This window comes from Heliangelus exortis, chromosome 6 (genome assembly GCF_036169615.1).
Source record: "Heliangelus exortis chromosome 6, bHelExo1.hap1, whole genome shotgun sequence".
Classification (NCBI taxonomy): domain Eukaryota; kingdom Metazoa; phylum Chordata; class Aves; order Apodiformes; family Trochilidae; genus Heliangelus; species Heliangelus exortis.
This window is the reverse complement of record NC_092427.1, coordinates 32,900,580-32,922,496: the sequence shown is the minus strand read 5'-3', so window position 1 is coordinate 32,922,496 and position 21,917 is coordinate 32,900,580. Positions and strand designations below refer to the sequence as shown.

At 45.2% G+C, this 21,917-nt stretch overlaps 1 protein-coding gene across 2 annotated transcripts in view; it reads right to left on the bottom strand.

Moving 5' to 3' along the window:
* MARCHF4 (membrane associated ring-CH-type finger 4) overlaps nucleotides 1–17,070 on the bottom strand; it is a 100,892-nt gene extending 83,822 nt beyond the window's left edge. For both annotated transcript variants that reach the window (XM_071747764.1, XM_071747766.1), the window contains exon 1: nucleotides 16,374–17,070. In XM_071747764.1, coding sequence (XP_071603865.1) covers nucleotides 16,374–16,838 — 465 coding nt within the window. In that variant the 5' untranslated portion in view covers nucleotides 16,839–17,070. The remainder of the gene's footprint in view (nucleotides 1–16,373) is intronic.
* Nucleotides 17,071–21,917: the final 4,847 nt, after the last annotated feature.

Genomic DNA, 21,917 nt, shown 5'->3' with positions numbered 1-21,917 from the left:
TAAAACCTGAGCTTTGTTAATACTGATCTCTAGGGTAGCTCTCAGCTGAGAGAAGTGCTTCTCAGTTCCCCATACGCTTCAGCCTAGCTTTTTTCTCTAGCAGAAAGGCAAACTCTCATTCTGCAGAAAGCAGAGGTTCCTCTCTCCAAGCACTCATAGTGGCAGGCCATGTGTTTTTTCCTCCATATCATGGTATGCTGTTTGCTTAGAGACCTTCTCACATAGGTTAAATACTGCCCTGCCTGGGAAGTTTTCTTTACCATTTGTATTGTCCAGCAAGGGCTCACTACTGTTTCACAGTCATAGCCCTGACATCCCAATGTCAGAAAGTACTCAAGCCTAAACAAGCCTAAGTTCTTAACTATCATCATGTCTTGGATCTTCCTGGGGCAGTCTACTTTCATGAGCTGATGATCCTCATAGCTGACCAACCAGGTAGAAAGATCTTCTCCAGAAGGTGGACATAGGGCACTGCTGGGGGGATTGAAAAAACAGCAGATGGACAGTCTGATCCATGGCCCACTGTGATTCAGCCCAGTCCTAATATGCTGCACATCATCATGATGAACTGGACATGCTGATACACATGATGGGTAGAAACAGCCAAACTGCCCACCTAGGAGTACAAATGTAGTGAAATGAGGCAACCAGGTGCCACTAATTGCCAGGTAGTGGGCATGAGCTTGTGTTAAGCCCACCTGTGCCTGATTAGGGCGGGCCCTAACTGTGCATGAGCAGGATTAGGGGGCCAATAAAAGGTGAGGCCTGAAGCACAGGCTCAGCTCACTCCTGAGCAAGCCAGCAGAGAGATTAGCAGCTTCTGGAGCAATAGGACCGACCCAGGTTAGTCAACCCTGAGGGCTATAGCCTCAGAGCACTATTTGTGAGTTTCTGCTGGAACACCTGGTTGGACCTGGGAGCGCGGTGCCCTAAGAGAGGTTCGTCTTGCAACATACAAACATACCAGTAACATCAAAAAGTAGTCACCAAAGGACTGCTTTCGGCACAGGAAGGTGCCTGGCTAGGGCAGCTCTTGGTTTGTGTGTTGTGCCTCCAGCCCTGCAGTGAGCTCAGCAGACACCTCCAGGAAAGGGCCTTGCAGCAGCCTGAAAATTCTGCTGCATCTGCTCAGAAGCCCCGATAGGCATGATGGAAACAAGCTACTCTTTGCAGGAAAAGCTGACCCACAAGCAACCACTTGATCTCGTTTTGTATCCAATTTGGCTCAGCCACACTGCATCTGCCTTCCACTGCACTGCCACAACCACGCACCAGCAAATCCCTGCCCACCAGGGAGCACTGGGACCAGCACACGTGGTGGCACTGCGTGATGGCCAGGGGCTGCTTGGAAATCACAGGGATCATCCAGTGACAGAAGTCAGTGGGATGCTGGGCCCGTGATCTCCATAGTTCTCTGACCATCTCCTGAAAGCCCCCGAAGGTATGCAGTTTAGTGCAGAGCAGTGCACTAAAGATACCAACCTCTCATGCTGATGTGCACATTTCAGGAGGGAAGAAAAACAACTTTAGTTTAGTTTTAGGCAATGTGGACGCGGTGATTTAAAAGGACACGGATTAGGGACAGACATGTGAGTACAGCTGCAGCCCAGCATTTAAGCCATACACGTTTATAGGCAAATAGGTATCTGGAAAAAACCATTCCTTCCCACCCCAACAGGATATAAATCTTGTGAAGGGCTGTTATTCATCCTGCAGCCCACCCATTCCATCTGAAGCTCTGTCGGAGGTTTACCAAACTCTAGAAACAGCATCACCCCGGAAGACTTGTGGGTTTTAACTCACCCCTGGAAATCAAATACCACAAGGCAGTCTAAGAAAAGGGACTCAAGGGGGGAAATACTTGTCCCAGACATGGTTAAAGCTGGCTAAATGGCAGGGATCTGGATGGTTTTCCTAATCTCTGTGTCTTTGTACAGCCTTTTTTTGTCTCTAGCATACAAATTGCTAAGGGCCTTAGGGGCATTTACCTAGGGGTAGAGACCTTGGCCAGTGCTGATGGCTGCTAAGTGTATGAAAATGCAAAACAGCTGTCCGTGGAAGTGAGTTTTGAATTCCAGGTTGTTTCATTTCTGCCTGAGCAAATTTTCTCTTATTTTACAGGATACATAGAGAACATACTCTCTTGTGCCTAAGCACAGCTCCTAATCTCTGAAATACAACAGAACAAATAGCCTAATCAGGCCGAAAAGCAGAGCATGCTGAAAAACTGGGAAGATTCAGGATGTAGTTAGAGAAGGCAAAAACCTCCCCTGTAGCCTGGGAGGGCTCAGTTCCCAGCACTTAGGGGCAGAAAATTATTTCATGGAGTTACATTCCCCTGGCTTCTTTGAGAGACATCACCCAGAGAAGAATGAAGTTATAAATCCTATGGAAGGAGGTTACACAAGCAAGGAAGGGCAGAACCAGGAGTGATGCAAAGCAGCAAGGAGGGGATAAATGTCACTGGGATCTTTTGGCAGCACTGGGATTGCTCAAAGGAGTGAATGAGTAACACTCCACCAAGTGCAACACAACCTTGTGCTGATCAGAGATGCTGAGCACGTGTTTTCCAGATTCTGCTCACCCAAGATCACTCCCCTGCACTTTCTGTTTCATCTAAGAAACCCAATCTCGGTGGCCTCCACACATCCATTGCAGGGAAAAATAACTGGATCCAACCCAAACAGAAAACAGAGCCATGCTATGGTAGCAAACCTCCTGCCAGCTCCAGAGGAGGTTGTAACATTCTCCCTGTATGTTTCCGATCCTCCCAAACACACACAGAGCAGCTCAGTTACATGCACACACACATTTGTACGCCTTGTGTTTGCAAATAATCTCTGATGTGGAGCCTCTTGGACTGCTCTGTAGAAACCCATAAGCCTGTAACTATCTCTGCATCCCCCTTGCCTTACCATGACAACAACAACTTTTGTGGAGTCCCAGCAGCTTAGTTCACTTCCCCCCTGACGGATGCATTTTGGCCGCCCCTGATGCAAGTTCCTCTTCTTGTTAAGTTCCACTGAATTATTTCAGACACTCTTTCCAAAATGCACGCCCATCCAACTGGTCTACAATTGCTCCCTGGATCACCTGGCTCTCCAGTTGGGTTTGCCATAGATAGAGAGTGACACACTGTGTTTTGCAGGCTTGGGGAAGAGGTGCTGCCATCAGCTAACTACCCAAGATGCAGGCTCAGGCTTTCAGACCATCTTAGGCAGCTCCATGATCTCCCTGGAGGAAGATGCCATCATTTGCCTGGGTGTGACTGCTCTATTGAGAAGTGCCCTTGGAAAAGCTGACTGAAGTACCAAATTCTGGACTGTGACCTCTGGAGAAGACTCTAAAACTTTTACTATGTGGTTTCTCAGTTTTCATAAATGTGTAATTTTCTGAAATATTTAGTAATGCATTCAAACTTGCTCAGCTCAGCCTCTGCTAGCAGATGGATCTTTTTCTTGCCTTTTAATTTAAGCAGAATGGAGAACAAACCCAAAATCAAACCCAGAAACTCTCAGAGAAATGGAGCCAAACAAAATACAGTTTTCCCTGATTTGTATTTGGAAGTAAAGTGGATTCTTCGATGTCTAATAAGGGTGTATCTCTTATGACAGCTCTCCTTCGTGGCATCACAAACCCATGTGGGGGGTATGCCTCACATGGCCATGTTTTCATGCAACTCATAAAAGCTTAAGAATTCTGCAGCCTTCACTAATGAAAGGTGGCAGGCTTTGGCAAAGTTTAAATGTCACTGAGTGTATCTCATGGTCTTATAAACAGAACTTAAATGCCTAAGTACTGTTGTCTAGCAAACTAGAAAGAGAGAAAAGAATACTTTTCATTTTTGTTAAAATACATCTTGCAACAGGTTTTGAATGGTTTTCCAGACAAATCAATTGAAGGCAGAAAACAAAAATAGCCTGTAGAAAGGAAAATTACTGTGAGCTTCCAGAAAGCAGCAATTGTAACAGAATGCTTTTATTTGCTATAGAGACTAAGGCTGTCTGGGTAGTCATTTGACAACGCATAGTAAGTTTCTGCTATATTGCACATTTTTAAAGATTTCTAATTTTTCTAAATCTGATTTTGCAAATTTAAAGTCTTAGTTACAGATGTCCCTTTTCTTATCCTTCTGTTCAATTTAAACAAAAATGTTCTGGCTCAGTCCAACTTTTCTACAATCAGTATTACTGTAAGACTCAGATTTGAAATAACAAAATAGGAGGTTTAGTGATTATTGGGTCAAGAAGTGTCTCAGCTATGACAAACTGAAATATCTGAGCCTTTGATACTATTAGTGATGTTTGTTCTCATTCTCAAATTTATGACTGGGTGGCTATTCCCCTTGGTATTTACCTGGCTACCACTACAAAAATCTCAGCCCCTGTTCAAATCCACCCTGAGGAGCTACAGCAGATATTTAATCCTATCTTTTGTACAGCTCTTCTTAAAACTGCTGTAAAGGCTATGGGGAAATCTTACTGCTGTCTTCAGCCACCTCATGGAAAGGTACAGCAAACATAGCCAGACTCTTCTCAGAGGTGTATGGTTATAAGACAAGAGGAAACAGACACAATTTGGAACACAAAAAATTCTGATTAGAAATCAGAAAGAAAAAAGCACATCACCATAAAGGAGGTCAAATATTGGACCAGGGGAATGGAATAACCATCCTTGGAGATATATAGCTCTTAGCTGGACAAGATCTGGAGCAACCTGATCTAGTCAGATCTACTTGAGTAGTGGTTTGGACAAGCTGACTTCCAGAGATCCCTGAATCCTAAATTACTGAAGGCTTGTATGACTTTGGTTGACCTGAGATATAACACCCAGAATCACCACCTTGTCCTGACATTTGGATCATATGCCTGAGCACACCAACAAAGATATGAAACTCTTTTCTGGCAAGAAAAAGAGGAGAAATCTCTTTAATAGCTGCAGGATGGGAAGTCCAGTGGCTTTCCTACAGATTTTTGCATATCTACAAGAAGGGCAGGAAATAAACTCATAATGGCAGGAAGAGAGAAAGCCAATGGCAGCTGGGCCAGGCCATGGAAGCTTAGCAAGATGGATTTTATGTAGGATCCTCCCTGAAAGCAATGGGGGCTGTAGAAACGTTTTTCTTAGCAATGATATAGCCATCCTGCCCATGAAGAAAATTTTCCAAATGTGGGTTAAATGTAGGTGACAGCACTTCTGCTTTCATATGTCAAAGAAGGCTATGAACTGGTTTTTTTGTAACTAGCTGAGTCTCAAGCATGTTTTCCCAGACTGAAACTTTCTTGCTTTTAATCTGATGTGGAATAAAACTGCCTTCAAACACAGAACTTTTTCCATGAGGGAAATCTTTCCTGCCATCCTGCCCAAAGGTTTCTGTATCTGGTTTCTAAGGATGCACACAGTACATGGTCCTTTCTGTGACAGAAAAGACAAAAGTTCATATGTAAAGGCAGTTTCAGTTCTCTGTTTCCTCAGATTTTCTCCTCAGGCACTGCAACAGTTTCCCATTGTTGGAAATTTTAAAATCAAGATGTAGTATTTCTTCTCCAGTCCAGCACAGCTATTAACCTTCAAGCAGGAATTTCATTGAGCAAACTTATTTTGCTACTATTATAGAGAGGTTCAGACTAGTGTAGCCCAATAGCCCCCTCTGGCCCTAAATATTGTAAGAATTCACCTCTCAATGTTAAGGAAATGTTGGGGTTTTTATGTCCTAAAATGTGAACTCTTTAGGGCAAGAAAAGCCTTTGCTTCACTTCTTGGTGCAATGTTTGACATACTGACATCCTTTAAAGGTTAACACAGTATTAAAATAAAGAATGGTCTAGAGGCCAGAAGCACCTATAACTTAACTTCAGCCTCTTGTGCAAATGCCCTCTTTAACTACTTAACTGCTATTTCTCTCTCATATAGTCTTTTATTATTACCTACTTTTCTTGAATGCTCATCTGATCCATCTTAATGTTCTTTTAATATCTCTTGGAATGGGATAATAATCTGCTTGCACTTCTCCAGCACCTTGAATTCTGACAGGTCCCAGTGTGCTTAGGAAGGAGAAAAGGAAAGGGAAAGTGATTCATTCATCAGACAGGGAAAGGTCATACAGCACACCAGACAGGCTGAGAAGATGACCTGATACAACCATAAGTGCTGGTGTGTTTGGAGAGGCAGGTTTAGCCCATGGCCCTATACTTGCAGAAAGTTCAAACCATCCTTTGAGCTTTAGTTCACTGCCTAAATTGCCAGGGTAGGTGATGATGTGATGGGGGTGAAGTGTCAGCAGGATTCCTGCATGCCAAAGCTACGTGTTATATCTTCACCAGACCACAGGGTCTTCCTGGCTTTCCCAAAGACCAAGGACTGGAGTAGAAACTAGAGAGGATCTAAAGGCAGGGATCATTGATGAGACTGGAGTTCTCAGGGGAGACATTTCTTCCATCAAAAAAACAGTCAAAGAAAATTATGTTCACATCTGGGTTTTGACTTAACTGAAGCAGGTGATGTCTGTGCTGACAAAGTGGAGGAGAAGGGATCACAGAAATGAAGCGAAGAAATGAGAATCTGAGCAAGCGTCTCTTCAACCCAAAAGAAAGCAAACAAAGATGTGGGCACAACATGACTACACATCTGGGAAGTGAGAGGAAAGAAACTCAGGCTGAGGGTATGTTTAATGCCCCAAGTGGCAGTGCTAGCAAGATGGCAGAAAAAAATGGACATGGAGGAAATGCTGGATACAAGAAACTTAAACTGATGTCAGAGCATTCAGTAGCAGATGTCTGGGAGATAGAAGGAGATCTGGGGTTGGACTGGAGTAAAGCAAGACTGCAGAGCTGCCATAATGGAGGAAGTGGATGAGCTGGAGAAAGATGGGAAGGATGAGGAGAAGGGAGCTTTGTGGGACCCCATTAGGGAATTATGGAAGAAATACGAGCCACTCCATCAATGATAAAGTGATTGGAGAAGCAGGAGAGAAATGGGTGGTGGGGGCAACATTTCAGGCAGGACTGGCCTTTATCAGTCCAGGTCATATTATGCCTCGCTGAGGGTGGCTCCATTTGGGGACAGAGACCAGACATCTGAAGTAACAAGGATCCATTCTCTCCTTCTCCAGATGGTTATACGTGAGCCGTGACAGGACTGGACCCACCCTGTTGGAGAGTTTTTGGAAGAAAATGGACATGTGAGCAATCCTGACTACCTACCATTAGCCAGGGCCTTGAGGCCCAGCTGCAAGGTTATTAAAAGATCAGCTATGTACAAAAGATGAGGAGGTTGGCAGCAGAAAAGAATAACAGGAGGGGAAAGCGTCACGTAGCGCATAAACAGTTGCATTTAACCAGTTAGATAGTGCCCTGTGGCATATGAAAAATGTGTTGTACCAATCAGCAATATGCTTATATTATGCTATCAGCCTGAACGTGTATAAAAGAGCTACTGCTACTCTCAATAAACAGCAACACTCTGATTATATTAATCTGCATGTTGTCCACTGATCTCCTGCACCAGCCTTAAGTTTTACTGCTGGCAGCCAAGGGATCTTTAGAGAAAAGCAGAGATGCTCCTCCAGCATTTTCCTCCCAGCCCTCCTCGGGAGTCAAGGCAGAAGACCAATGACAAATTCAACAGCATTAATGCTTACTGCATCTGCAAGCCCACCTGGAAAGGGCTGCTACTGCAGAGGGGACTGGAGAAAAAAGGATGTAACTAAGCAGGGCCAAGTACAGTTCTTTCACCAACACAGTAATGCCAACAGCACTGAGCCAGTATGAAGGAAGACTGGCCAGGAAACAGTTCTGAAGGGCATGGAAACTATATGGGATCAGGATCTGAGTAAAAATCAATAATCTTCTGCTGTTCCATAAGTAAATAAATAAATAAAGAGGGTGAACACTGCCCTGGAATGGATAGCATCTGGTATCTCTTAAACAGGTTTCAAAACCTTTCTGCCCTGCTCAGCACTGACGAGGACTCAGCTGAAGAATTGTTTCCAACTTTAGCCAATGCATTTAAAGCAAAATATGGACCATTTGGTGAGATTCCAGTGGATAACACCAAGGATGATTAGAGGTCTACAAGACATTTCATAAAAGCAAAGGTAGAATTTGGATTGTTTGGCCTAGAGAAGAACAGGGTGTGTCATGGCTTCAGTTGTCACTTGAATTTGTAAAGTCCTCAGAACATGAATTTTTGCTGTATTTACATGCAACTACCTGATAATACCTTCAGTTACTTACTGCTTGGAAAAAATGATCTGTAAAAATAATCTGTTGTCCTTCTAATGGGCAGGACAAGAAGAAATGGGCTGCAGCAGGAGAGATGAAATCTCCAGCCACAGTCAGCCTTTAGAACTGGTTAGATCACCCTCTGCCAGGATTTTGAAAGAGTGGAGCAAATGATCTCTTGAGACCTGAGCATTGCCCAGTGCTTGGGCATGATTAGTGCATGAATAAGGGATGCTACATCAACCCAGTGCCAGAGGTTATGATGTAGTCACAGGAATGACTTCACAGAGGCTGCAGCTATGGGACTGTCTCTGTCTGGAAAGTGGAAATACCTCCAAATGCTCAATGCACTACAAACTTTTACGGTGCTTCTTACATGGATCTGTTAGCTAATGACACATTTTTGGCATAGTAAATGTGACCTCACAGTCTTACCTTAAACATAACCACAATGTCATTCAAGAAACACTCAGTAAACTTCTGCTAATTGCAGAACAGCATAATGGGTCACAACAAAGACTTTGGCCTTCCAAGCCAGTGGAATATCAAGTTCATTTTCTCTCTCCTGTTCTGCAAAGCTGTTTTGTACGAGGACTTGCCAGCCTAGAGTATCTGTGACTCCATGGTAAGAAGTATGGCTGAGAGTCTTGTTCTCAAACCATAACGCAAGTTCCCTACGAAGTTATTCTACAGAGAAGACAAAATTTTCTCAGGAATCTGTTCAAGATCAAACTAACCTTACCTCCATGGAGTTTACACATTTTTTCCCCAACCACAGCCTGGTTTCTCCAACAAACACAAGTCATCAGATGCAGGAAAGAATAAAACAACATATAAAATATTTTTTTGCTTATAATTGTCCCATACTGTATTATCCTTTCCCTCACTCCCACCCAGGGAAGCAGGTTTAACTGGTGCAACTGTTGTGAGTGATGCCACTGGTGCTTAAGCTGCAAACAGAGGGTGTTTGGATAAGGTGGTACAACAGGCTACAGGAGAAGCTGTGCAGAGCAGAGCCAGAAAGGATGGGTGAGACCAAGATCTGATGTGCCAATTGACTTTGGCCAAGATGAAGATAAGGAAGAGGAGATGAGAGAATACCACCAAAGAGAGTAAAGAATCATAGAATTATAGAATGTCAGGTTGGAAGGGACCTCAAGGATCATCTGGTCCAACCCTTCAATTATTATTATTGTTTATGTGAGATGTCACAACACCCTTTAGAGCTGAGACTTAAAACTTTCCAAAGTGGAGGAATCCACCACTTCCCCTGGGGCACCATTCCAATGTCTGGTTGTCCTCACAGAAAAGAAAGCAAGAAAGCAAGAAAGCAAGCAAGCAAGCAAGCAAGCAAGCAAGCAAGAAAGCAAGCAAGAAAGCAAGCAAGCAAGAAAGAAAGAAAGAAAGAAAGAAAGAAAAAGAGAAAAGAGAAAAAAGAAAGAAGAAAAAAGAGAAAAGAGAAAAGAGAAAAAAGAAAAAAAAAAGTGAAATGACATGACAGAAGAAAAGATCTGTAAGGATATCAGGATCTGGGTCCTGTCACTGGAACTAGTCTGCCCTCCAACGTTGTGTCTTATCTCATTACTTTTCACAGAGGGGCAGCCCATTTATTATCTACATAGGTTTCCAGGTCTTGCTGGTTTTTTCCTCACCAGAAGAAAGGCATCACTTATCTCTCTCCACTGCCAACAGTGTAATCTGTGCTACTGTAGCCAGTGATAAATCAAAAATGGATAAAAGGTTGGTTGTGAAAAGATGGAGGAAGCTAAGAAAGTCTTCAGCATCAAGCAATTCATTTTAGGCAAGTAACCCTGATTAACAAAGGAAAAGAAAGATAAAAAGTTAACAAGCTCTTCTGTGAGTATTATTTGAGCCTGGTTTCCCATGGAAACCATATCATGTTGTGTTGGTTTTTTTTTTTTTTTTTTTTCCTAAAGAGATACACATTCCTGTAAAAGCTTTTGCTCCAGCTGAAGCTCTGTCTTGCGTTGATTTTACAGAGTGTAGCGCAGCCAACGCTACAGTTTCTCCCACAACAGGATGTTTCTAGGTTTCCTCTTTTTTACCTAGCTAGTTTTCAGGGAACTTGCAGGAATTTAATATTTTTCAGCTCTCCACTTTCTGCCAAATCCGGCTGAAGTTGGCCAGCAGGTTTAGAAGAGGGCATAAACTCCAACAGCTAACACTGCCACACGGCCTTATTCCTTTAGCAACCAGCTGATAAAAGGGACAGGGTGGCCACAGATATGGACCAATAATTATTATAGTCTTTCTTATAATCTTACTCCAGTCCTAGAAGTGATGAACACACATGGCAGGTACAGAGGACAGACACACAGTGTCACAGATGTTTGGCACTACTGTGGCCAGCCTTGAATAGAAAAATACCAATGTGAGCAAAAGCCTTCCACGGAGAAGGCCCTCACTGGGAATGAATTTTTGCTTGAAAGACAACCTGAATGCAGTTCAGGCTTGAACAAACTGAGCCCTCCCAGGAGCAAGTGCTGCCTTTGTGGCAGTACCAGTGACTCTGCAGATGCAAACAATGGAGCTACATGCTCCTGCACTGTGTGTTCAGTCACTAACTGACACAAGCCACTGTTAATCATGGTCTGAAATGTGTATTTAAGAAACAGTGACAAAAATGCAGAAAAGGTCCTTCATGAAGCCTTTTATATGAGGAAAAGTGAAAGAAAATAAAAACAGCTCCTCAGGCTAGCTGGTGGCACTGAAATAAACAGGTCAGGCATCATAGTTTCAGTGGCACAGAGGTGAAACCCCTGTCTCCTGGAGCAATTAAAAGTCAATGGGATTAGTGGCCTCCACTATTATTTATAGAAAACCCAGTGTGCATAATATTATTGAAATACAAGGGTCAAGTCCCTGCTACTGGATGCCTACCCTTCCACTGTTGAAGTTAATGGGAGCTTTGCCAATCAACTCTGTGGCAACAGAATCTAAACCTAAAATAAATGGCATCAAAGGCTCCATTCAATTGATGGCTCAAGCACAGCTTTTACTGAAGCCAAAATGTTCTGTCTTTATAGTATAGATTTGATCCTGGGACAGATGAAACAACAGAGTTGGCTACAGAGGTGTTAACATTCACAGATGGGAAGGCTGAGAGGTGGACAGAATGTCACAGGAAGCATTTTCCCTTTCTTTCTGTCAAAAATTACAACAGACAGGTTGAAATCTAAAGGGCTGAATCTCAGCATTTCTTAGTCTTCAGTGCTAGCAGGACTGGATGCTTTCAAATGAATGATTCTCCTTCCAACACCAAGAAAATGAATCCTGGGGGAACACACTTACTAAAAGGGCATGGGTGGGAAGCCTGCATGGTCACTATGTGATTCGATGTGTTTGAAAATAGTGTCCTGATGGTCTACCAAGTTGGAACAAAACACCAGCATCCCCTTTCCCAGGTTTTCCTGGCTTTGGATGTGCTTGTGATGCTGGTCAAGCAGTTGTTTCCTCTTCCACTCATTCATTATCACACTCTTGCCCTGAATTCTGTCACAGGCTACCTCTTTTCTTCTTTGTCTCACTCTAGAAAATAAGTACTGATGCTGCTTTATTTTACAACATTGTAAATCAGAAATCAAGCATCCAAGAGATTTCTTCCACTCCACTGTGCTGCTGAGAGACCAATCTCCAGAGTGGCAATATTTCCTGGTTTAGTTCATGCTTTTCTGCAGACACTACCACTAAGCTAATGATGGCTTTTGCCTGTTTCTGTATTTGTAACAAGAAAGGGGTTGAGATTCTAGATTGTTATTACAAACAACATGTGCTAATCACCACCCATTTGATGGCACTGACCATTCCCAGGGCTCTCAGGACTGGAGTGTTAATCCAGACTGAGTAATTTAGGGCCACTTGAGCTCTAGATAGGTCCTGAGCATGGGCAGGTGCTTGCATGCTGATGAATTCCAGATAGGTACCTGGAGAGCCTGATCTCACCAGCCAGACACAAGAGTCTGGTGAATTGTGGGGCTGGAGAGTAGCCCTAGGGCTCTGCTTCTCTTTGGTGTTACCCTGATCCCTAGATTGGCTTCAGACCTGAAGTGTGAATATTGCATTTAAAAGTATTAACTGTGATGACTTCAGATACCCTTAAAAACCATGTGGCTTTGCAATCCTTCATTAAACTAGTCAAGTTCTTTGCCCTCCTAATGTCCTGCAACAAGGAGCTCCACAGCATAATGAAATATCACATGGAAATGCATGTCCTAATATCCATTATAAGTTGTCTTCTCTTCCAAATTCCTTGCAGATCTTCATATTCTCATATGAATGAGTTGCTATCTCTGAAGTCTGGAGGGGACTTTAGCAGGAAGAATAGTCTATATACAAACATTTCTGTTGAATACCAAGCTAAGTCCAAGCTAGCAGCCTACAGGCAAAAGAGTCCACAGTATGCTCTCTGATCCTCCTTAGCTAGCCAATCCTGTCTGCACTGATTTTTCAAATCTCCATCTTTATAGTTTTCTTCCTCACAACACAGAAATACATAAATGCCGAGAGAAACTGGCAAGTAAGAAAAGATGTATGCATGTTCTGACTGAAAACCTAACAAGCAATCCTTGAGACACAGTGATTTCCATATGATCTGCTTCATTCAAGAATTATTTTGTATTTATTTTCAGCACAGCTAGCACCAACTCTAAACTCCTAAGCTCCACCATACTGCTAACTGCTTGTGACACGGGCAGAGAGTTTATCTGCTGATGCAAAAGGGCTCTTCACCCATGTCTTTTCCTGCTACTTTCCATGACTTGCCTTCAACTTGGATCCATACCAAGCACTGTGAAACATTTGTGAGAGCAGAGCTCATCTTAGTTTCTTTCTCTTGTGGAACACTGTCAGAGATCCAGGAAAGCAGACAAAAATTCTGCAAACACTGAGCATTAACCAAAACAGCAGAAAATACTCCAGCATCTTTCTTTTGCACTTTCTCCCCAGAGCTCTGCCATTCAATCCAAGGTCTCAGAATTAGCTGACACAACGGTGCAGGACGCTAACTCAGTGAAATCTTTGAAAAAGCCAAGCAACCCCCTAAAAGGCAATGCCATTGCCAAGCTTGCAGTTCAGCCCATCAGCTTTTATGATGTTAAGCCCTCATTCCCCATAAAAGCAGTTGCCTTTTTCAACTGCAAGACCTGAGCAGAGCTTGCTCTTCATGCCCTCAAAATGGGAGCCCAGATGCTGTGGTCACCATGCCATCAGATCTATTCTTTCTTGTCTGCATCACTGGTTTCTCCTGAGTAACATGCAAGGATCTGAACAGTTTTACAGTAATGAGCTTTACTCCTTCCTATGGTCCTCAGCACATTTTAAAATGAGGGAATCAGTTTACCCATAAGAGCCACAAACAAACATGAGGAGCTTAAGATATAAGCAATTTGGTAGCCTGAAGTAGCATGCGTGTTGGGTAATCATAAATTTAAAGTGAAAATCCCTACCAATTTTGTTTTGCATTAAGTATTATATAGAACCTACATGCAAAGCCAGATTAGTAAAGCAACCTTTTTGGCTGTTGCATTGAAAAAAACAACACCAAAAAACCAACAACAACAACAACAAAAACCCAAACAAAACCACAAAGAAAACCCCCAGGATTAAAACATCTTTTGGAGACTCATCATTTTATCTGGGTAAATAAGCTTATAACGCCTAGCAGTCAATTTATAATGAAGGCTTTTGTTCTTGGTACTGTGATGCAGCCCTGCAGATTTGCCCACAACTGCAGCTGTTTCAGATGTTTTTGACAGGTAAATAAAACACTGTTTATATCTGTCATTGTTATTAATCTGCACAGCAAAGAACTAGCAATTATATTTTGTTTCCAAGTGGATAAATTTTCATGATGATCTTGGCAAGGGTAGTATAGAAGAATGTGAATCTATGACTTTTATAGTTGTGAGGCTCCAAAACACTATGGGTTCTTGCTCAGCTGTTGAGTTGGAAAGTGAAGGCGAAATAAAGGCTGAACCACTAGAAACTGCCATAATAAAAAAGAACAATGAATTTGGGATTCAGCTCTACTGGAGTTTTATTGATAAAAGGGCCAAATAGACTGGAGGTCTTGATATCAGCTGCACTGATTCAGCTGTCAGTTATTCTGAACTTTACTTGTAGAAAACTGTGTCAGGATCTGGCCACACATTAAAGCCCCAGGATATGGGCCTCCATAATGACTTGTGCTTCCCAGCTGCTGCAGGGCAAAGGGTTTCAGATACTCCTCAAGCCATGCTGCTGAAGAAAAAAATATTTGCAGAATAAGGGACTGCTCAAGGATGAGTGACAGAATCCAGCTGTAAGTGTCTTATTATATTGGTCAGAAACTGTGAGAAGCTAAAAAAGAGGAATCCTGGTGAAACTCTATTAGATGTCAGTCACGTCTGCTCAGCTTCTCACTCAGGTAGGCTGGCAGATGGTCAGCAAATAGTCTCACTTTTACAATGCAACATACACAGGTTTTCAGTGTGAAAATTAGCATCCAATTATTTTTGAGCACTAATGTTCTCCAAGGAAGCGAGTTACCTCTATTTTAATTCTGCTTAGGCTCTATTTGCTCCAACACATAAGTCAATCTTGCAGGCACTACATCTCGTGGACCCAGGCAGAACAGCAAGCCAGGGAAGAGTACTAGAAATGTGGAATAATGCAAATTCCCAGGCAGGGAGTTGCACGGGTTCCAACTTTCAGAAGAGACAGGGAGGAGACAGTCAACTGAGGAAGGCATAAAGCATCTCCAAAGAAAGAATTATTTTACCCACCCCCATCTAAAAGCCTGTGCTGAAAATTGTGTCTCACAGCTATCAGTCAGCTGCACAAACCATTAGAGAAGGCTACAGTCCATTGAACACTGAGCTCTGGTCTATGGGACCCTTGGTCTGACATACGCAGCTGGGCTGTGGATATTCAAATTAGCTGGTGGCAGGTTTTGCTTCTCCTAAAGAAGAATGAGAATATGTTCCCCACCTCCCTGTCCCCATCACCACCATCCTTGGACAGACACAAGGGGAGGTGTGATCACTGCACTACAGACAACCAGCATGTTGTGTGCCTGTGCTCACTCTCAGGTGAGCACTGCCCTTCCTTAGGAAATCACACAGGTCTACGAAGGGGAAAGAAAAAACAGAGCAAAACCTGTTTTGCTCAGGATTTTAACATAGCACTCTACATGCCAAGATCTGTGCCTCAGATGAAAGTGGGTATCAGCCAGGTCGAACCTTGCAAGCCTTATGTCCAAGGATACCTTATTCTCACAGCTAACAGGAATATCCTGGGGAATAAAGGTTATCTGCACATCTGGGCTTGATCCCACAATAAAGGTGTGCAGCCTTCCTTGTCTCTTTATGTACAAATGTTGCTGTGTATATTATTGTGAGGAAGTTGCCAGCCTGAAAATACGTGAACTGCTTTTAATTGTCATTAAATGGGGAGCATAATGCCCCAGGGTGGCACCTTATGTTCTAGTGAGGCTGCATTTCTCTCATTCTCCTGTGTGGTGGAGGAAAACTTCACTGGCCCAACCTCAGTCCATATCAAGGAGCATCTCAATACTGGAACTTCAGCACGTACAATAGTAACCAGTAGTCTTCCTCCTCCAGGTAGTGCAACCGGGAGCATGGCAGCAATGGCAAATCTGCAGAGCTCCTACTTAGCTGTCCCCTGGGAACCACTGATGAGGTGGGGCTGCCTCCTGCCACGTGTTTATACAGACTGAAGTTGTATTTTTAAAAGCAAACAGCACATTAGATACATTCTTTGCATCACTTAAGGGATCATCACAACTGGATACCCGTGAGGCAACACAAAGCCCTCACGCCGAGATACACTGCTCCATGCAGGAGCCCAGCAGTCCCTGCCATGCCACGGAAGCTGGGCACAGGTGTTCTGGGCAAGGCTGATGAGCAGCAGAGAGGGATGGAGCAGGCCTCCATCCACCCCACACATCCCTGAGAAAAGCCGCCGAGCAAAATCTAGGTAGAGACCACGAGCCCCCTTGGGCTTGGGGTCCTGTTCCAGGTACCAGGGAAACCCCTGCGAGCAGCAGGCCCCAGGTCCTGCACGCTGGAGCAGGGCTGCCATAGAGCGAGCCCGGCAGCCACCCCCCCGCCCCAGCGCCGTGCGCGGTCTCACCTGCTCGGGCCCCTGGAAGCAGATCCTGCAGAGAGGGGTGCGGATGCCGCTGTCGACGCTGCTGCCCAGCGAGTAGCGGTCCTCGGCCTTGCCCTTGCCGAAGTCATCCGAGGAGGTGCTGCTGGGCAGGGAGGCGGGCGGCTCCCCAGCGGGGCTGTCCCACTCCTCGGCGGCCGGGCTGCCCGCTCCGCCGCCGCCTCCCGCCGCCGCCGCCCGCCAGCCGGGCCCGCGCCCCCCGGGCGGTGCGGCCCCCGCCGCCGCCTCTGCGCCGCCGGGCATGGGGAGCGGCGGCGGCGGGGAGGGCGGCGGCGGCGCGGGGGGTCTCCGCAGGAGGAAGACCTTCAGGTCATTGAAGAGCATGCGGCAGCGGCACTTGAGGAGGCCTTGGTTTCGCAACATCTGTCTCGGACGGAGGAGCCCGCAGCAGCAGTAGAAGAAAATGCCCGCGCCGGGTGGTATTAACATGTGCCTTTCCTTGGCAGGGGGGGACGGGGTGGGAAAGAAAAGGACAGGAGCCGGGAGCCCCGCGGCCAGGGGGGGCTCTGCTGCGGCCTCAGTGCCTGGCGGGGTGTGTGTGTGGGTGGGTGGGTGGGTGGGAGGCTGCCCTGGCCGGCGGGGAAAGGACAAAAGCAGAGCCGGAGAGAGAGGGGGTGCAACCCCCGGCAGCCAGATGAGATCCGCCGAGGATGACAATAAAAATAAAAATAAAAAAACCAAACACCCCCGCCCCCCTCCCAAAAAAAAAAAAAAAAAAAATTGCGGTCCCGGAGGATTCTTGCCAACTCCTCTTCCCCCCACCTCCCCCCTACCACAAGTTTGTTTAGAAATCAGTGGGAGGAGGAAATAAATCTCCCACGCCTGAGGGTCCGGGGTCCGGGGCGGGCTCGTCAGAAAGCCCCCGATCGGCTCTTGCAACTCCTAAGCCTGTAAAAAAGAAGGGTCCACGTCGTCGGTGGGTGTGGGGAGGAGGGAGAATATGGTTCTCTCGACAGTATTTGGCATCTCAAGTAATTTTCCTTTTTCTTCTATTTGTTAATAATTTTTCAACTAAAAAATAAAACCCGATCACACGAGACCCAGTGTGCACTCAGACAAAATAGCAGCCAGTCGGGCTATCAAAATGCAAAATTGGTAGCTGTCGTTATTATCAAAATTGCCTCTTTGAGAAAAAGACCTTCACATTGTGGGAAAACACCCTACGTTTCCAACACTGTACTCCCAGGTGACTTCAGATTTTACGGTTGCCTTTAAAAGATTTCATTGTAAATATTAAAAGTCCTGAAAGAAATAATTAGCATTCAATGCGCTTAATCCCAGATGTACTGAGATAAATACATTATATATATAATATATATATAATATATCATGTATATTTTTTATATATTTATATATTCTGACCTTCTCTATTCCAGCAGCTGTCTGGACCACACCAAAAAAAATTAGAGGGAAATTGGTGAGGAAAGGCGGCTGTATTATTCACTAAGCTGTTACCATCCTGGACCAGAAAAAAAAAAAGAAACAAAAAAACCCAAAAAAACCAAAAAGAAAAAAGCAAAACAAAAACAAAAAAAAAAACCCACGTCGAAATCGGATCTATTCTTCGCATGTAATTGACCGGGGAAACGTGGATCTTACATGGTCACGTTTCCTTTCCTCCTTTCACAAAACAGGAACGTCATCAAACGCATTGGCAGCTTGTACAGACCATTGTGGATGGCGAGGCAGCCGGGGCTCTATCGGCAATTGCAGGGACCTCCTTTTGATGCATTGGACGAGGCTCCTTCTTTCTCTCCACCACCGTCCCCACCTTCATTTTCCTCCCCTTCTGTCCTCCTCCTCCTCTGACTGTTGTTCTCTCTCACAGGCATTGACATTCAACCATCGCAAGTCTGTCGCACTCTCGCTGGCAAGGAAAAAAAAAATCGGAGCAGATAATTTTCTTCTTCCTCCTAAAAGGCTGGGATGGAGCACAATGCGCCAGACACACGGGGCAGCATGGCTTATTTTTCGTGCGGCTCTTACTGCTTTGACAACACCGAGCTGGTGCGTGCGTGTGCGCCGTTCTCCCTCAGCAGCAGCAGCAGGAGCAGGAGCAGCAGCAGCCTCCTCTCCGCTCTCCCATCCGGCTTGCCGTGATGATGTTGCTGTTGCTATCTCCCTTGGATGCAATGGGGAAGGCAGATTGTTTGCAGTGCAAGCGGGGATTTGCAAGGAAGGGAGGGGTGTAACGTGGCCGCGCTCCTCTCCTCCCCGCGGCTTAAAAAAAAAAAAAAAAAAAAAAAAAAAAAGAAGAAGAAAAAAGGCGGGGTGAGGTGGCGGGAGGGGGAAATGAGAGGGAGAAACGAGGCCCTCCCCAGGCTTTGATGCCCCGGGGCTGCCGGCTGCCTGCAGGAGCCCAGGCCGGGGAGGAAGGGAGGAGGGGCGGGGGAAGGGGCTGGGCGGTCGCTGCGGATTCAGCACCACGAGCGGCGGACAGCTCCGCCGGGCGTGGGCGGGGGCGCGGCGGCTCCGGGCGGCTCCGCACCCTCACCCCGGACCCCGCCGTCCCGGGCAGCCCCGGGGGTCCCGCCGCCGGCTCGATTCCTTCCCGTCCGAGCAGCCCCGGGAGTCCCGCCGCCGGCCCGGCCCAGCACGGGCACCGCAGGGTCGGCCCCGCCGTCTCAGAGCTGCCAGCAGGCAGCCAGGCTCCGCGGCCCTCGGATGGCGAAATCTCTGCGCTGCGGGGCGTTTTCAGGGTGGTTTTCACATCCCACCGGCCGTTGCGGGAACCTGCGAAATAAAGAAACTTTCAGTGGCAAGTGGAGATCGATCGCGTGTTTGGGGATTTCTCGGGCAGTGGTGCCTGCTTTATAGGTTCCCAGCAGGAAGCAAAGATCCCACTAACAAACTTTTCCCTTGCAGATTAATTAGTTGCACAGGATTTAATGGTTTAACAGCTATGATAATCAATATTTTTCCATTTCACTCCAGCAGCATTTGCACACTGATAGATTTGTTTTGTTTCAGTAGCATATATTTCAGTAGGAATATATTTCTTGTAGCCCAGGGAAGGGTAAATATGACTGAAAACTATTGCTTAATTAGAGATTTTCCCAAAGTAACCAATGGCAGCCTAAGCTGGTATTTTTACATCTCCTCAGCCTCTTTGAAAATTTTAAGTGCAATCTGCTAGAGTCCATTAGCTTTTATCTGCCAACCTCAGCAGACGTGGCTTTCTCCACATTGTCCTATGTCTTTCTATCCAGCCCCACCTAGTCCCTGAATACAAGGGAAAAATTTGTTCTCCACTGGAACTTTGTCTTTGCCATCCCAGCTAGAACAACTGACAAAGCTGCTGGATTTGATGTGGACCAAAAGTATTAACAATACAGATGATCCAAAAGGCTTCTAGTTGAAGCAATCTGTCTAATGTCAGTGCATTGTCATAGCTTAGGGACCAGTGAACACCTGCCAGATGGAATGCACCTTCTGCTGACATAGAATTGGGCCTGTCTCTGACATCATGCCAATTCCATAGAAATTCCAGGCTCCTTAATTCGGTTTCTCCATAGGGCTTTCTCGAACTCCTCCTCATACACCAATGCCCACTGTGGGTTCTCTAGCTGATCTTATGCATGAAATCTTCACTGGCAGTGACCCAGAAGCTGCAGCTGACAGATAATCTAATGTCACTCAAAAGTTGCGCTGGCCCCTTGACAATGATTTGAAATTGTCTACCTTAGAATTAGATGTGATGTGCATAAACCACTGTGCCATGATAACAAAGGAATCTATGGTGTTACCTAATTAAAATGGGAGCAAAAACTGATTGTTCTCCATAAGAAAATGAAACCAGCACATGCAATTAATTCCCAGCAAATAAATTACACATCGAGATGCTCTAAAGCTGAAACATTCATCACTGCAGCCTGACATTTCTTAGAAAAGCTGAGAAGATTTGCCATTGTGACTCTTTACAACACATTTAAGGCTCCTCAGAATTCCACATCTCTAGTGGGATCATTAGAGAAATAATAATGTAAAAAGCATTATGGGACTTCCTGAACATCAGACAGGCTGGCTGGCAGCTGAGTATCTGTGCCCATGCTCCATCATGGCTTTCCACACACCTGCTTTTTATTGCCCTCATCTTCTTGTCTTGGTGTCACCAACATTTTTAGAATGGTTCCATCAATAGCAGAATTGAAGAAAAATATATTGTTGTCATCATTTGCTTGTGTAATGCATCTCTCATTCTTCTTCCCGCCCATGCCTGGTTTTACAGAAAGTGTATGCTCAGGGTAGAGGATATCTTTGTATTATACTCTGGGTTTTAATGTGTAGGCTCTGTGCCCAGAGAGTTGAATGGCTGATAAGTGTGACAAAATAAATAAAACAATTAATAAATTGGAGGTGCTCCATATGGTTCCCAGAGGTAAGTACTATTAGTCTTTTTTTTGTAAATGGGACAGCAGCCAATGTTTTCACACTTGGATACTGCATTCAGCCCCCTTGGTATGGATCAAAGTGCTTTGCTTAAAGTGGTCACACTGGAAAGAGCTGGGCCAAGGCACTTTGGTGTGACTGCAGTGAGAGCAGGGGGCTGTCAGGAGGCCAGTGCAACCCTCCTAACTTTGCCCCACATGAAGTAATGTGCAGCAAATAATGAGCAGCATCTTCTCCTTCAGCAGAAGAATCTGACTCTGGGAGTTTTGATGCTTTGCTTCTTGAGCCCACTAATAGTCATGAGGTTAACATAGGGAGGAAACATATGGGAGGCACCTAGTTCCTCTTTGCTGGTTACATCTGAGCTAGGAAATCTGAAGGGGACATGTGCAGGCAGCTCAGTCCAGACCTGCATGCCTGTTTCTTATAGATCCTGCATCAGGATGGATTCAGGTGTCAGGATGAAGGTCAGTCTCATGGCAGATATTTCAACTCTGGTCTTCTAGAGCAGTATGGGTCCATTAGCCCTTAGCTACTACCTTGACGAGGAGGAAAAAAGTAGTGCTGCTTATGTGCCTCCCATTCACCCGCAGGGGGGGTAGAGGAAGGAAGAAAGAGTGTGGCTAGAGCTGTAGCAATACTTGATCTGCCTATGTGGTGGTCTGATATAAAATCCTATCAGAAATATATATATATTTTTAATATTGTTAATTCAGATATTTTAAAAATGGCAGAGATAGTGAGAGGGCAAATGCAAGCAGGAAAGATTTGCATGGACTGTAGCCCAGCAACATGGACACAGCAAGCTGGTCACTGTGCTTGAGTATGTGAGAGACAGACAATATAAATGCTGATGTGGGCAGCCAAGATCAGAGAGACAGAAAGCTGCCAAAGAAATATCCCTTTGTGTTTTCCATCTCTCAGGAAGTAAACAGTTACCTAAACCCATTTTCATGCCCACCTACACGGTCAATAGCTGCACTGTGCCTCCTGCTCCACTTACAGCTCCTTAATGGTGCAGAGGAGCTCTGACTGCCGTGGCGTGGGCCCCATCCCTCTGGCAAACCATTACTTAAATCCAATCCATCGAAGGTTCCTACTGCTCTCTCAGTGATGGGG